Source organism: Biomphalaria glabrata, chromosome 2, assembly GCF_947242115.1.
Source record: "Biomphalaria glabrata chromosome 2, xgBioGlab47.1, whole genome shotgun sequence".
Taxonomy (NCBI): Eukaryota; Metazoa; Mollusca; class Gastropoda; family Planorbidae; genus Biomphalaria; species Biomphalaria glabrata.
The window spans coordinates 57,743,343-57,759,990 of record NC_074712.1 but is presented as its reverse complement, the minus strand read 5'-3'; the positions used below and the strand labels follow the sequence as shown (position 1 = coordinate 57,759,990).

General features: G+C 32.3%; 1 protein-coding gene across 3 annotated transcripts in view; it reads right to left on the bottom strand.

The window, feature by feature from the left end:
• Positions 1-14,968, bottom strand: part of LOC106052779 (protein sidekick-2-like) — a 42,717-nt gene extending 27,749 nt beyond the window's left edge. The window contains exons 1-16 of one of the 3 annotated variants that reach the window (XM_013208225.2): positions 14,812-14,968; positions 10,742-10,865; positions 9,208-9,489; positions 8,796-9,074; positions 7,612-7,714; positions 7,291-7,499; positions 5,892-6,045; positions 5,456-5,583; positions 5,182-5,298; positions 4,930-5,082; positions 4,636-4,781; positions 3,566-3,710; positions 2,972-3,112; positions 2,621-2,809; positions 1,425-1,552; positions 3-238 (exon numbers count right to left, since the gene is read on the bottom strand). In XM_013208225.2, coding sequence (XP_013063679.2) covers positions 3-238; positions 1,425-1,552; positions 2,621-2,809; positions 2,972-3,112; positions 3,566-3,710; positions 4,636-4,781; positions 4,930-5,082; positions 5,182-5,298; positions 5,456-5,583; positions 5,892-6,045; positions 7,291-7,499; positions 7,612-7,714; positions 8,796-9,074; positions 9,208-9,489; positions 10,742-10,820 — 2,489 coding nt within the window. In that variant the 5' untranslated portion in view covers positions 10,821-10,865; positions 14,812-14,968. Of the gene's footprint in view, positions 1-2; positions 239-1,424; positions 1,553-2,620; positions 2,810-2,971; positions 3,113-3,565; positions 3,711-4,635; positions 4,782-4,929; positions 5,083-5,181; positions 5,299-5,455; positions 5,584-5,891; positions 6,046-7,290; positions 7,500-7,611; positions 7,715-8,795; positions 9,075-9,207; positions 9,490-10,741; positions 10,866-11,908; positions 11,965-14,552; positions 14,701-14,811 lie in introns of those variants that run through there. The other 2 variants (XM_056021633.1, XM_056021634.1) reach the window with 2 other exon arrangements.
• Between the last annotated feature and the right edge of the window lie 1,680 nt (positions 14,969-16,648).

Below are 16,648 nucleotides of genomic sequence, written 5' to 3'. Positions count from 1 at the left end.
ACTGAATTATTGTAGAGGTTGGTGAACTTAGAACAACATTTAGAGGTGGGGAGCTTGGTTTGCCCTGTAGTGTGGTCACATAAAAATCTGAAGTGTTAACTCCAGGGCCTTTCTCATTATAAGCCGCCATTCTGATGCGATACCTCCTGTTAAAAGAGAGATAACTAATGGTTGTCTGGCGTGCATCCTTAGTTGTGACATTCTGAATCTTTTCAGTTTCATCGCTAAAAGCATCAACCTACAAGGAAGAAAAGTATTAGGATTTAGTTCAATAGTTTCAAATGTAAATAATAGAGCAGACAATGTTTGTTTGTCAACATATCATTAAACCATATGTATAGTTTATAAAAGGACACTTTGATTCAACACTTGTTACTTAAACCAAGGCAAGAATGTAATTGGAGGACTTTATATTACCACACATTAACAAGAATTAAACCTGTTCTCCTTTCCCTTTCATACATCACACACTTCCTGCCATACTGTTGATAGTTAAGCAATACAAAAATTCTAACTATAATTTTATAGCCATTTCACTAGGTCCTCAGGGCTTGCAAAGACCTTCCATCAGGGAAAAATTCCAGGAAAAAGAAGAAAAGGTAGAGAAATCAATAGGAAAACATATTAAAGAAAGAGATTCTACTCAAGACAAAAGACAAAGAGAAATAGAAAAAGACGGTTGACAGATTAAGTGTGGTACCCCAACAGTTCAACAGACTAAAGGACAATTACTCTTACTGCACTTCTGATGAGCCTATAGTTAATAAACTATTTGAGGCTTTCTATTGTTAAAAAAACTATTTGAGGCTTTCTATTGTTAAAAAACTATTTGAGGCTTTCTATTGTTAAAAAACTATTTGAGGCTTTCTATTGTTAAAAAACTATTTGAGGCTTTCTATTGTTAAAAAACTATTTGAGGCTTTCTATTGTTAAAAAACTATTTGAGGCTTTCTATTGTTAAAAAACTATCTGAGGCTTTCTATTGTTAAAAAATTGATAGAGCTTTCTATAGTTAAAAAAACTATTTGGGCTTGCTATAGTTAAAAAACTATTTGGGCTTTCTATAGTTAAAAAACTATTTGAGGCTTTCTATAGTTAAAATAGGCAAAACAAGAACAACATAGTTGTTTGGTATCACTTTGGACTTTCGTCTCAATGGTCTCAAGTTTGAAACCTGCTCTCTTCCATCCATCCTACAGTAGGTTTGTACCAATGGCTAGAAAAATAACCACTCCACTCATTGTTTTTCTCTCCAATAAGGCAGACACCCCATACAACTGGCAGAACTTCAACCAATAAATTTAATCTACCCATCAGTTGTTAGCTACTCACTAGGTAGACTCTAAGACTTCAAATCCTAAACAAAAATCAAAACATACAACATGAATTGAACTGTCAATTTCGGCAACCAGCTGGTACTTAACCTTGTAATAGATGAGGTATCCAAACAATTCTCCATTCCATGAAGACTCAGGAGGAGCGTCCCACTGGACAATAATTTCTTGTTCCCCTCCGGTCTTACAAAACAAATTTTTGGGAGATTCACTGGGAGCTGTACAAATAGAAAATGATCAGAATTTGGCAAAAGTTAGAAGTCGAGCTTTCAAAATAAGTTGTGGGTTATACTAATAAATGATGAAAAAAAAAAAGTTCCCCTTTCAGACCTTGTGATCTATGGGGAACATAATGTAAAGGTCATCTGTTTCTGTGGCATAGGGTCAAAGAGGGTGTCATGTAGCCAGCACAACAACCAACCGCCTTTACTTTCCCCAACTAATGTCAGGTACACAGTAAAGCTGGGGTGAACTCAAGAGGCGCCCAAAATATGCCAAAATTAAAATGATCCAAAAAGCCTTACTATATTAGTTTGCAAAAAATATTTTGTTTGTTTTCATTTATTTCTTTAAGCATTCAGGTGTAAGGCATGGATGCAAGCAACAGAACCCAGTTTTGCCTGCAATGCAAGTACCTATGAATAGACCTCTATAGCTAGGCTAGATCTATCATTATTATTCATACATGGCGATGATACTGTAATTTGAAATTATATTTTGCATTTTCGGGAACACAAAATGTTCACCTACTTGTATGTTTGTAATATTTTTTAAAGTGTTTTTGTGCTGACAGTATGTTTGTTTACAGAGTTATATAAATAAATCACATTTATTAAATCTAAATCATAGAGATGTGTAATACATAAGTTTACATTTGAACTGATAATCCAAACATTCACTGCTACAGAAATAACAATGTACACACAATCAGAATACAAATTCAACAAAACAGAAGCTAGTGTCAAAGATAGAAGCTATGAAAAAATTAATAATAAGATTGTAGACAACAAACACAGCTGATATTAAAGCTACTGAATTAATTGATTGTGAAATATAAATAGGAAGTCCCATTAAAAAGTTGTATCAAGATATACACAAAAAATAATATTTCAAAAAATCCTTTATTCTCTTCACAAATTATTGTATGAAGTTTTTATATATTATACTTTAGTGGTCAATTTCTAGGTAGACATTTTCAACTCCAATTATTTCATAATAATATTCACATCACCCCATACAAAAAATATATATATATATATATATATAAATAATGGCAGGAAACTTACGCTGAGCTGGCATTTTAATGGCTTGAGCTGGAGCAGGATTGCTGGGAACACTCTCTCCCACTTGATTGACAGCTGTCATTCTAAATCTATAATACTTGGATGGGGTCAGATTTAAGACTATAGAAGATCGCAAGGTTGGGGAAACTGCATTATTTATGGTGTTCCATGGATTGTCAGAGCCAGTGCCAGCTGTTTGAGCAAATAATTTTTTTTTTAAATATCTTTAATAAAATTATGAATGTCAGTTTAATATAATTGTTTTGATTCTCTATCATTAATAAAATGAAATCTAAATGTCATGAACATGAAAAAATCGTAAGTAAATATCAGAAGGTTTACAAGTTTTCTTACAAGAAGACTCCAGTCGACTCTGTATGGTGAATTTAATAATGTCAGTGTCTCCATCATAACTCAGGGTCCAGTTTATGACAACACTATTAGGGATCACATTATTAAGCACAACAGCAGTGATTAATGGAGCACTTGGTGTATCTGTTAAGGAAAGAGATATCTACATTTGACTGAGTATTGTAAAGCGATAACGCACAACTCTGAGAACAGGCTTAATAAAGAAATTACTCTAAATCTAAGGAGCTATAACAAATTGGAGAATTCAGTAAATGAGGAGAAACTAGTCAGAGTGGGTAAGTATTTGCAGTCTTTGTGATTCTTCACTTCTTTTCACTACTTTTATTTACTTCTGTTTAATTTTCAAGTACTCAAAATATGCTCAAATGATTATTGTATATTTAAAACTAAGATGGAAAATAAAATACAAATAATGTAAAAATGAAAAAGAAAGAATCATGAAATTTAAATAAATGAATTTTTATCTTCTCTACAATATTTTGTAAATTAAAAGTAGATGAGTCTGATGGAATTTATTACAAAGTTATACATTTTTTTTCTAAGTCATTGAAAAATCAATCACTCCTTCCAACATACCTATAACCTTAAGAATAGCAGACTTGTTGTCATTGCCTCCAAGTGACTGAACAACACACTCATATCTGCCAGTATCTGCACCCACCAGGCCCAAGATAGAAAGGGATCCATTGGGATAGATGTTATATCGGCTGCCATTTATTTCCTAAAAAAAGGGAAAATAGTGTTTCTGGTTAAAATAAAATTTCAAAATAATTAAATTTCTCAAAATTATATTGCAAAGCCAGTTATCTTGCTAAAGAATGCTACTTTAAAATACATTTATACTTTTAAAAAAATGAAAATATAAGAAACACTGGTGCTTTATAAACATTGCTGATATGAATTTAAGAAAATGAAAACATCTTTCTATTTCACTGTAAGCTAAGAATTAAAAAGAAATACTGAAATTAAAATAATGTTTTGGTTTCTTTGAACTAGTGGTGTCGACATTTAATTTTTACTAACAATAACAGTCAATACTCAAATAGAATCTACATTTCTGTTCTATTGATTTGCTTCATGCATTGACATCACAATTGCAAGACTGCTCTATGGATAAAAGCTTTAATCTAGCTAGCCCTAGGACTTTCATTACAACTGTTGGTATGACTTCTTTATAATCTAGTTAATATTGATAATAGACATCATGGCTAAAACAATACAAATGAAAAAAAAATGCAACATGTTTGTTACACATGAAATTTGCATATAAACATACATTATATTCACAAGCTCTTGTATAAGGAAAAATAGTAAAATAAGTATTAGATTCATGTTAACCTAATAAACAAAACAATCCAAAAATGAAAAAAAAGTAATACTTTTTTAGGAAATGATCACTCTGCAGTGAATGAGTTAAACAATAATTGCACTATAAAGCATTAGTCACTATTACTTATTTGAGAATACGAAAATTTCCACAGGCCAAATTATAATTTTTTTTAATGTAATGGGTGAGTGTACTTTAAAAGGTAATAAATGATATGAGAAATTGATACAAGAAATACTTAGACATTATTTCTTGTAGGTCTACAGAAAAAAAAAAAAAAAGGTCATTTCCTTGTAAAAAGAAATTAAAAAGTAATTACTTGTTTAATAAAATCTGGAGATTTGTAGAAGAACCATGTCCATATGGGGACCACTGTTGGGTCCTTGCGAACGCCACAATCTAACAAGGCATCTGTACCAAGAATTCTGGACATATTTTGTGGAGGTTTAATGATTTGTGTTTTTACTGCATAGGAAAAATAATACAAGTATTTAACATATAATGACATAAAAAAAAAGTTTTGTATAACAAAAAATGATGTAACATTGAACATTTACTACAAGACAGTATATGCAAGTCCTTAAATATTATATTATATATTATTATCTCATACTTATAACAGTTAAAGTAGCACTCGCTGAAACTGATCCTTTGGTGTTGACAGCGATACATTTATAGGAACCAGAGTCGGTCAACTGGGATCCTCCAATTAAAAGCTGACCATTTGTAAACCATATCCGTCCACCTATAGTCAAGTTGACACCATCTAAAACATAGACCATAAGACTCAGTATTGTTGTCTATAGACAAAAAAGCATCATGATTAATTGCTAAAAAAAAAAAATATGAATAAAAAATAATATACCTTTAGTCCAGTATACATCAGGCAATGGTCCACCAATCACCTTACATGTAAATCCTGTGTCCAGAAATTCAGCCACTGTGGCATTCTTGGGAGCCTCTAATATAGAAGGTGGAGCACCTGAAAATAATGTTTAATAATTCAGACACAATTTACATAAAAACACTGTGAACATCAACTCAAGAAAGACCCACTATGATATACCTGTCAAAGAAAAATAGCGTATAAAATGAAATGAATAAAAAAAAAACTCTCACGTATACAACCAAATACTTACTATTCACAGTCAAAAGAGTGCTCTTGGTACTTTCTCCAGCAGAATTAACTGCAACACATTGATAAATACCTGAGTCTGGCAAGTCAACACTTGATATTGATAGGGTGCCATTAGCAAGTACCTGGACACTACAGATTAGTATAATTAAGTTAGTGTTATAGTTCTGCACAAAAGTGCCTTGAGATTCTAATTACAGAACATAAAATTGATGATGTCAATGTGATTTCAACTACTTGTGTGAATGAACAAAATTGTATTGAAAGATGTAGAAAAACATTTCAGAATGATGATAGGATATAAAACTTAAAGCATTTTAAAAAAAGAAAAAAAAGTTTACAATAAATTTCCCCATTTATTTTTACACTAAATTAACAGCTCTTTCCCCATCAAGATGGCAGAATACAAAATTTGGTTAATTAACACTAAGCTTACTTACCCTGTACTGTTCAAATCTTCCGCCTTTCTTCCATTAAAGTACCAGGTGATCTGAGGGGAAGGGAGGCCTTGGCCAAGACACGAGAGAGAGAATGGATTTTGAAAGTCTTTCTTTATGCTCGAACTGCTGGGGTCAATGGATACGGATGGTTGAACTAGGCACAAATAAAAAGAGAGAAGTCAAAAGCAATTTAGCTTTATACAATAAAGGATAGTTGGTACCAAACAATAGAGCTACTTCATACAGCTAAACACTCAAAGTTTAAAACTAAAAATCAATTTTGTTTGTTTTACAGCTTCAAGTGTTTCTTCAGAATTGAAGATTATATCCTAGCCCAATCCTCCCACAAGACAAGAAGTGGGGCAGGGGTGGAGGCAGGCAGAGTTCAAATCTATTGAAAAGACCGTCCAGAAAGCATACATAAAAACCAGGCAGTAATCCTGCAATCTAGCTCAAATTAAGTGAACTATGCTATCTCAGTGTTGAAGAAGTGAGAATAATATTAAAACAATCTTATGGAATATAAGTTAACCAATGGAATCATTTTAAAAAATAGTAGCTATTAGATTCTACTTGGCATTCTCTGCCTTGGACTAAAAAAATGTATACATCTGAGTATACTGACATTCAATACTAAACAAAACTACTTCAACAAATGAGAAACAAAATTTCAAAAAAATTGCATGAAAAAAATGACTATGCTGGTAGCACAATAAAAAAATTATCGTTAAAATTCAGTTGCTATCACAATGTTACAATGGAATTGGGTGTTTTCTAATCTAAACTTGGATCTGATGAGCCAATGTCCCAAGTCTGCCAGAGATACTTGTTTAGATGACGAAATAATAAAAAAGATTTTCTCTTTATGAATTAAAACAGCTTTAATTCTCAAGTAGAAGTTATGAAAGGATTGACACTCAATATATATTAAGCAATAAGACACATTATAATCCGGAATTCAATAATAAATTAACAAAAATAGATATAACATGAAGCTTGAAACTTATTGACTGAAAAAAGTATCTGTAGACCCTGAAACTTGTCTTTTATAATGGTTTACATAAATGTACTCTTACAGGAACCTTCTATAAGCAATGTGTAAATAAACTTCCTGTTAACACTACTCTGTGACTCCTTGATGTGTAAGCCACATGACATCTGCACACCTTTTAGTCTAAAGAAGAATTAAATTTAAAACTAAATTTTTCCAATCACCATGTAGAATTATCAGAAAGTAGTTACATAATCAAACCCTAGATTTACCATTACAAACCCCAAATGTCAACTCAATCTCTAGGACAAAGTGAATGTGTTTGCAAACCACTCATGGTGGAACTACTCACTTCTCCAGTACACTTAAAATAAAAATAACTCTCACAGTTTTATATGCCGGACTTACCAATTATAGAAAGGATGGCTCTTTCAGCTTGGCTAGGCAAAGAAGGTGCAGAAGCATTACATTCGTAAGTGCCGGCATCAGCTAGAGTTAATGACTTAATGGTCAGCAACCTATTTTCCTCTTCAAATAAATATTTGTCTGATGCTGACAATGGGGTGCTGGACTGTCCATTAACCAAGTACCATGACAGTTTTATGCTGCTGAAAGATCTGCAAGATAAAAAGAAAGATGTCATATATCACTTTGAAATAAAATTCTAATGACTATTAGGTACAAAAATGTAAGATGAACTGTTCTATCTGCTGAATTATATTTACTTACGGTCCATTGACAACACATTCAAATTTCACTTCATCACCTTGTCTAGCTGTTTTATTTTGTGGCTTGATAACAAACTCTAAAGGAATACTAGAAGTGCTGGGAGCTGAAAATAAAGGATGAGATTAATCATAAGCTTCTAGAAAAATGTTTTCACTGTTACACCTTATGTAGGGTGTTCAAATCTAAAACTGTACTATTGATCTGGTTTATGGAAGAAGATACTGCCATCTATGGACAATTAATGACTTTAATATCATTAAGAAATGGTAACAGATAAAAATCAACAGAGACTGTTCCTAACACTTGTATACAGAAATTAAGATACAAAATGTATAGTAATAAGATTTTCTCTTAGACTTTCAATTAAATAAAATAAAGAATAGATGAAAAAGAACAACTTAATGATCTAAAATTACATAACAGTTTCTCAACTTTGGGATATTCACTAGATTCAAAAGTTTTTCTTTTGGTGGTCTTCAATGGATTTTACAAAATGTTTTTCTATTTTACCATTATTTTTCATAATGCCATAAATGGTAGGTCGCCCATGCCATAAACTGAGAGAGTTTCACCACAGCCATACCACTTATTTATTTCAGATTTTTCAGGAAGAGATAATGTTGCAAGTTATATAAAAAATTTCAACACTAAAAGATATGGAAGATAAACTGTATAAAAGTAATCCCAGAAAGACCAATCAAGAATGTATCACTACTTAACACAGCAAGAAGCACATGAAAAGAGTTAAACATGCACGTGCATCTGAAGGATACATTTTGTTGAGTCAATGCAGGTCAGATTACTGAGTGTGTCAGTTTATCAAGGGTCAACTGTAGTAAATAATGGTCTAATGCTTTATGTATTATTGCTTAATATTTGCTATCTACTGTTATCAAAAAAAAAAAAAAAATCTTATTTGCCTTAATTTTCCTCTTCTGTTACTGTCTCTGTTAATTTGTACATTTTATAAGTTGGTCAAAGGTCAAAGGAACTAAATGAGTTCATTTCAATTTATAAAACTCTTCTACAATCTTGCCTTCGAAGGCCAAAACACAATAATATTTACCTCTCAGAAGACAAAACATAACAATGTTTATAAACCTTTAAGTAGACAAGATATATTAATGTTTACCTTTAAATAGACAAGACTTAATCTTCTTTACCTTTAAGTAGATAATGCATACCTATACTCAAAATAAAAAAGTTGCTGTTTGTTGTAGTGACTGTAGATGATATGTGAGTGACTCTGACTTGAAACTTTGTCCCACTGCTGGATGCCTGGACATTTAAGAGCACTAAGTCTTTACTTGTGGTAACATACTTAGTGCCCAGATAGCTATCTACCAGCCAGTCAACTAAGGCTGAGTCTGATATGTAGGATATTGTGGGCATGCGTAGCACTGCATATCTGCCTTCTTGGATGCTCACAGTCTGGTTTGGATTTTGTGGAAACAGTCCAAGTTCTATCAGAAACATAACAAAATATCAACTGTTAATACAGGTTTGTTAAACACAGGACCTGGTCATACACCAAAAAAAAATGTTACCTTAAACAGAAAGAAGTATGTGTTAAATGCAAGTGAAAAATAGCTTTACCTTTTACTGTTAGATAAAATGGCAAACTTCTAACTGAGCCAACACTATTTTGAACTATACATCTGTAAACTCCAGAATGGTTGAAGTTAGTGATCCCTAAGATCATTTGACTTTCTGTAGAGTTCTTAATGACAGAATCATTTCTTGTCCAAACATACTGCAGAAGTCCCGAGCCTCGAGCTGTAAGTAACAAGAGAACTACAGTGGAGTCAAGTACTTCCAAATAGCCAGCTTTTGGTTGTTTTTGATTGCTAGTGATTTCTGATGTGATTTCTAAGAATTCTGAAACAAGAAAAAAAGATAGGAAATTATCATTAATAGGAATAATCAAAAGAAAACTATGCTCTTTTTAAAGGGAAACTGGTGTTTTTTTTTTCAAATTTGATTTATTGGTATATATTTAAATTCTGCATAAAAAAATGTAATAGTAAACATTGTACCATTTTTTTAGATGCTTAGAAAACATTCATACTTAATAAATTAAACATCAAATTCTTCAAATTAAAAAAAAATGGAATTACACGAGATTTTGTTTTAGCTGATGCCTACACCACTTCCCTCATCAATACTGAATGCAGATCTAGATGTAACCAATTATACTGCTTTATTCTTACAGTGGTAATAAAGCACCATGTTATACTTGAAAAGGCCTTTTAGCTATTTGAGATATGTGGTCTTTTATGAGTCTAGATATTAGGCTATATGTCAGTTATAAATTTTTCATAGCTTGTGTTCTTATAGATAAATCCAGACATGGCTATGATAGTCTTTCGTCTAGTCTCACATGTGTTTTCTCTTTAGTCCATAGCCATAGACCTAGATATATTTCTAGATCTAGACTGTAATTTTAACTAGATGCCCTTTGTTTATTACAAAAGCTGCTCTTGGAAGGAAAAATAACAAGATTTTCTAGACTTTCTAAGTCTAGATCTACTATCATATCAGGCTTACAAACTGATGTGATGTGTTGCACATGAAACCAATTAACTCATTAAATGTACCATAATACAAATTAACTTTTATAAATTATAAAATTGAATTATCTTTGAATTATGAAAATTAAAATTACAGACAAAATGATAATTCCAAGTCATTTAGCTGATAATACAAAATGAATATATTGGTATTATCCAAATTAAATAATTATAATATATTTTTAAAATTAAATTTATCAATATGTTCACAAAACAGAATAACTTGTACACCAAAATAAACATAAAAACTGGAGCCTTTTATCCCAAGTGACTACCAAAGAAAATAAAAATACTTGTAAGACAAATTCAATTAACCAATTCAAATGTAATACTCATTTTCAGTAAAAAAAAATAAATTGAATTAATAAAATCTATGTTTAACATAGAGAAGCTGTTCTAAATTAAATTTATAGTAATTAAAAACAAGTTTTAACAAATGTTAACCGAGAGTGTTTCCTCTGACAGAAATAATGTTTTAAAATCAATGTTGAGCATGTCCTTTTTATCTTTAGTTAAACATTGTAACAAGTTAAATATACAATGTCTGTAGATAATCATACCTTGACTAAAGATGGGCAAAGGGAAAAGACTGCAAAGAAAAATAAGAAACAACCATATCTTGGATAGAACTGTCATCATATTTCTTTCTGATTTTCATCATATGCCTTTTAAATTTGAAGACTGCTGTAAAATAGAACCAAAATTTCAACGGTTAATAGCTGTAATGAAGTTTGTTTCTTAAAATGTTTTTATTTATCTGCCATATTTTTTTAATTTTTAAATGTCTTGAAGTATATAAAAAGTTAATTTTTCATTAAAGACATATAGAAAAAAAAAAAAAAAGAAATAGCAAAATTTATTGCTATGGAGGAAAGATAGCATGTTTGAGACAGTTTTAGAACTTTCAATAGTAAATGGGTTAGTTTTCTAAGCATTAGAGACAAAAAAAAACAACAACAATGAAATAGCCTGAAAACTGTAATAGGTTTTTTTAAATAAACAAGCTTATAGTGTGATGGTATTGACAATTAGTTTGGATCATGTAATTGAATTTGTAATAGATCTAAACCAACAACAACAAATCTGTGCAATTAGAAATATCTTTACTAATTGTTTTAGTTTAGCACTATTTCATGTTTTTAGTTTTATCAATACGCTATGATCCCAGCACTTATCTCTATACACTATGATCCCAGCACTTATCTTAATACGCTATGATCCCAGTACTTATCTCAACATGCTATGATCCCAGCGCTTATCTCAATACGCTATGATCCCAGCCCCAGCACTTATCTCAATAAGCTATGATTCCAGCACTTATCTCAATTTATATAAGCTATGATCCCAGCACTTATCTCAATATGCTATGATCCCAGCGCTTATCTCAATACGCTATGATCCCAGCACTTATCTCAATAAGCTATGATCCCAGCACTTATCCCAATACGCTATGATCCCAGCACTTATCTCAATACGCTATGATCCCAGCACTTATCTGGACAAGTTGGGAAAATGAGATAGAGGGAAGAAAGAAACGGAGAGCTGGGTGAATCGTATTTACATTGTATTGTATTTGGGTGGAATTGTATTGTATTTGGGTAAAAAAAATGGGAATGACCTGAATTCAAACTCATGACTCCTCAAGCAAACATACTAACCACTCTCCTAGTGAGATTCTTATGAATATAGAAGATTGTATAGTTATGTATTGTTTATTTCAAACTTACTTTAAGCTTATATCACCACTTCAGTCAAGTACAATTTAATTTCTTTCTTCCCTTGTTGGAGATACCAGACAAAATAATTAATTACCAATTTAGTTAATTAGCTAATTGGTTAATTTTTTAAACTGATTTTCTTTGTTGTCAGGTAAAAGAAATAATTTTGCAAAATTTCATCTAAATCCGAGATTGGGTGTCATGCACAAACTTTTTACCAGACAGATAGACAGACAGAGTGATTTGATATTTAATAAGCTTTGTAAAAAACATGGAACATCCAGTTACTGAGAAAAAAAGGGACAGACAACTAAAAGAGAACTTAAACTCTTTAAGACTGTGGCTTCACCAGCCAAAAATGTGATATATATATCACAGCAAAGTATGCAAAGCCTGGTAAAATGCATCCCTTTTCTGTAATCTTGAAAATAATGCCTTATTAATAAAATGTGGTTTTAACATGGGAAATGTTGACTCGTACTTAACAGAACATAGTATAGTGGAGTAACAGAAATAACATATTTAATATAGATATATAATATAGATTAGATATTAGAAATAGATAGATAGATTGATAGGCCCTATTAGAGATTAGATTAGAGTGATGTAGAGATAGATTATATAAATTAATATAATATTAATTATTATATATATAAATAATATTAGAATATTTAGTCAATATAGAGCAGTGATTCCCAAAGTGGTCCATATAGACCCCCAGGGGTCTACGAAGACCTCCAAGGGGTCTATGAAAGTAAAAAAATAAATTGGGGGTCTATGAGATGTCCACGGGGGTCTACGGTAATAGATTTCATTTAAGCAGGTCGTAACTTAATTTTCACATTCCATTAGTGTAATTATTTCATACACTAATATATGATTTGTACCCGAGTTAATCCTTTCAATATTTATCCTGCTATTGAAACGAAACATTCTTGTATTCAATTTCAATACTTATTTAAATAGCTTAATTTTGTCTACATGTAACTAATATTTAAAAAAAAAAAGAATGTAGACTGTACAGCGTTAATTATTTAAAATTGGGATTCCTTCCTTCCTTGTCAAACAACAGTTGCCTAAGTGACTTTTATGACGATATGAAACCAGTTACGCTGGAGGATCATCTGAGACAATGCCACCCTGACAAAAATTAAGATTTGAACAACTTTCGAACACTCAAAGTTCAGAATAGACCCACAAAATCTCTGTTCGACATCATATAGAGAAGATTTTGGTTTGTGAGCGTCTTACAAGATTTCTTTACTTATAGCAAAATACAAAAAAAAAAAAAAAACAAAGGTCGATAATTGTTATTACCTTTTTACAAAAACCTACATCTGTTAGTATTAAAAGAATTTCTTTAAGCGACAATACAGTTTAAGGTCGCTTCGGTGGCCTGAGTTATAAAATTAAAACCTTCTTATGTAAATCTTTGCAAAAGATATTAATACAGTTTGGTCAGACAAGGTGTAGTGCTGTGTGCTACAAACTGTCTAATGGTCACCATCTTATCTCATCTCATCTATGCCTGTGGTCCTTTCTGGGCATAGGCCACCAACCAGCTTTTTCCAGGCGTCTCGGTTCTGGGCGAGACTCTCCAACTGTCCCCACGTCTTGCCCATCTGCTTGGCATCTGCTTCCAAATCGCGGTGCTATTGTAAAGCTCAAGCAGCCTTCCATTAGCTGAAGAACACCTGGGGATCTAGGGGAAAAGCACCACCACCAAGATTAGGCTATGTAACACCATTGTTAAGCCGATACTACTTTATGGAGAAGAGACCTGGAGAACCACCATCACCACCATGAAAAAAATCCATCTATTCATCAATACCTGCCTGAGGAAGATTCTTATAATCCGCTGGCCAGACAAGATCTCGAATGAGGCACTGTGGCAAAGAACAAAGTATCAGCCCATTGAAGTAGATATCCTTCAGTGACGCTGGAAATGGATAGGTCACACCCTTTGCCAGCCTGCATCCAGCATAACATGGCAAGCCCTAGCCTGGAACCCACAAGGAAAGAAGAAGAGGGGACGGCCCAGGGATACATGGCGGTAATGGTGCCGTCTCCTAATATTTCCTTAAGGTTGACCGACGAGACCTGGTTTAGGCTCCAGTTACTCGCCTTTGCCCCTCTCCTGTTAATAAAAACAGTTCCGCAGATTTAATATTTGAGCCACACGTGAAAGATCAAGAAATACACGAGAAACTGCTCTTTGCGAAACCTTTTACAATGATACTTAAAGCAAATTCATTAATTAATTAATTATTTAATGTTAGAAAGACTAATTAATAGAAAAACAGATTTGTGTATAAAACATTATATCCGTAGTTGTGTAATTTTAAATTACTATTTCACTCTTCAACGCACTACAGTTAGAAATTTGTTTAAAAATAATGTTGATGAATTTGCAAAAATTTGCAAGTTGAGTAGGGGGTCTACCGAAAACCAGAAAACATGGCAGGGGGTCTACGAGACTAAAAAGTTTGGGAACCACTGATATAGAGTGTAAGAGAGATATAGCAATATTATATAATATATTATAATATATATCCCCAATATTAGTGAATTTAGTGGCTGAGATGATAGATCTATTTCAGTTTAAATTTTAAAATAAAGAGATAAGACTAGCTCTAGATTCTTTAGCTTCTACATTATAGATATGATTATATCCAGTCGGAAGTTGACATTTCAGCCATTTTGTCGTTTAAGTCATAAAGATCATGGCAAAACAATTTTATGACAGAGAAAAAAAATAAAAACATTTTGGTCCTGTGAAGACAATCCCATAGCCCATAGCCTCAACAGGAGTGTGCACACTAGACACTGCTACCGAAAAAAATCGATTGATAATGTATAACTAGATCTAGATTTTAAGACCCATATGATTTTAAATAATTCTATCTACTCACAATTTCCGCATTCTATAATTAAACAATACTCCAATTTGATTGAATTCAAACAGTTCGTTTCTTTAGTCACTTTTTTTATACAGTTTACTATGACACACGCACAAAGTCGTACAGGTAAATGCATTCGTTGAAACTCGGTAGTTTCCGTATCATAATTGTGACAGTCACGTGAGTCAAGAGCACGACGGCATTGGTTGGTATTAATAAGAATTAAGGTAGTACTAGCGTGGGAATATTTTTTATCCTCAAACAGTGACACATCGTTCAGAGCCGAGTGTTCAAAAGCTGACGAAGGCGACAAAAGCCGAAAAGTGTCTAGTAATGGTGGACAGCGGCAAAACACAGCAAGGGAAGTGCAAACGTCTGTGTAAGGCTGTAAGGGATCATCCATTTATGAAGCGCTGAGAAATCGCGCATGTTATCCCTGAGGGACTTTTGACGATCGATTTATTTTAGGGCCCTTTTCTATACGACTTAATTAAATTTAAATCCATTGATGGATTAAAATTATGAATATGGTGATTAAATTTGATTATCATATTATACATAGATCCAGGGCCTACATTGCTCGTTTAATTATTTAAAAAACCCAAACCTATTATTAGACAACGGCTCCTAGAAATATATTTTCAATATATATATATAGGCCTATATATATATGCCTATTATAACATAAAGACTTCATAATAGGCCACTGAGCCTACACATTAGATCCATATAGAAACTATCCATTTTATTTAGTTTTAAAAAATATATAAAATAAATAACTGCTTGTTGTAGTTTAAATTACCCTCTAATCTAGATCTAGTTACATACTCGACACATTTTGTTTCCATATTTTTCATAAACTAACTTTGTAAAAAAAAAAAAGAAACACGTTATAGAATGGTAATGTAAATTGTTAAAAATGTTGCGACAATTAAAATGTTTGAAATCGTAGTGATTCGGTTGTCTGCAACATATTTCCTTTGATGACAATCACATAAAAAAAAATCATAGCCAATGGATAAACTTTGTATGATATCAAGTTTTACACGTTAGAATAGGCCTAGTTGTTTTTTTTGTTTGTTTTTTTTTTTAATTCCGATGGTCTAATGCGATCCCTGACATATATCGTAAGTAGCGAACCGATATGGTTGAGAAGAGCTGACTTAAAACTATCATACAGGAATATTAAAGCCACTCACATCTATATTCTTAGTAACTGCTCTATCATCTACAATTATACATCAACGCGAACTCTACAAAAAATTTTATTAACTCTTTCTCTCCTAATAAACGATGCCATCGTTGATTAGACCCAACCAAATTAAATTAATTTTTGGTTTATAAACGTGTAGGCCTATTTGGTTTATAAACGTGTAGGCCTATTTGTTTTATAAACGTGTAGGCCTATTTGTTTTATAAACGTGTAGGCCTATTTGTTTTATAAAAAGAGCATGAATTCTCTTATAATTCTATACCAAAAGTAACGTTTTCTAATAACAAACAAAAATGTTATAATATAGTCGTTTAATCATAACAGGGTAAAATGTAGGCCTACAAATGCACACAAAAAAATAAATGAACTATTCTGTCAGAACATGGAAAATAATTACGGAGATAAAGAGTTAATACGCAACTTTAAAAAAAAAATGTCTCCCCATCTCTTCTCGGTCAACAAAACTTCTTCCATTAGAATGGGCCTATAGCTATTTGTTTGTTTGACATGTTTGGGGTGTTCCTTGAAGATTATTACATGGTAGCCCAATTTAAACCTCTCGCAAGGGGGTGGGGGATGACAAAGGGCGTGGTTCGAACCCGGGATCATCGAGACGACCGTCCAGAGCGCATACCA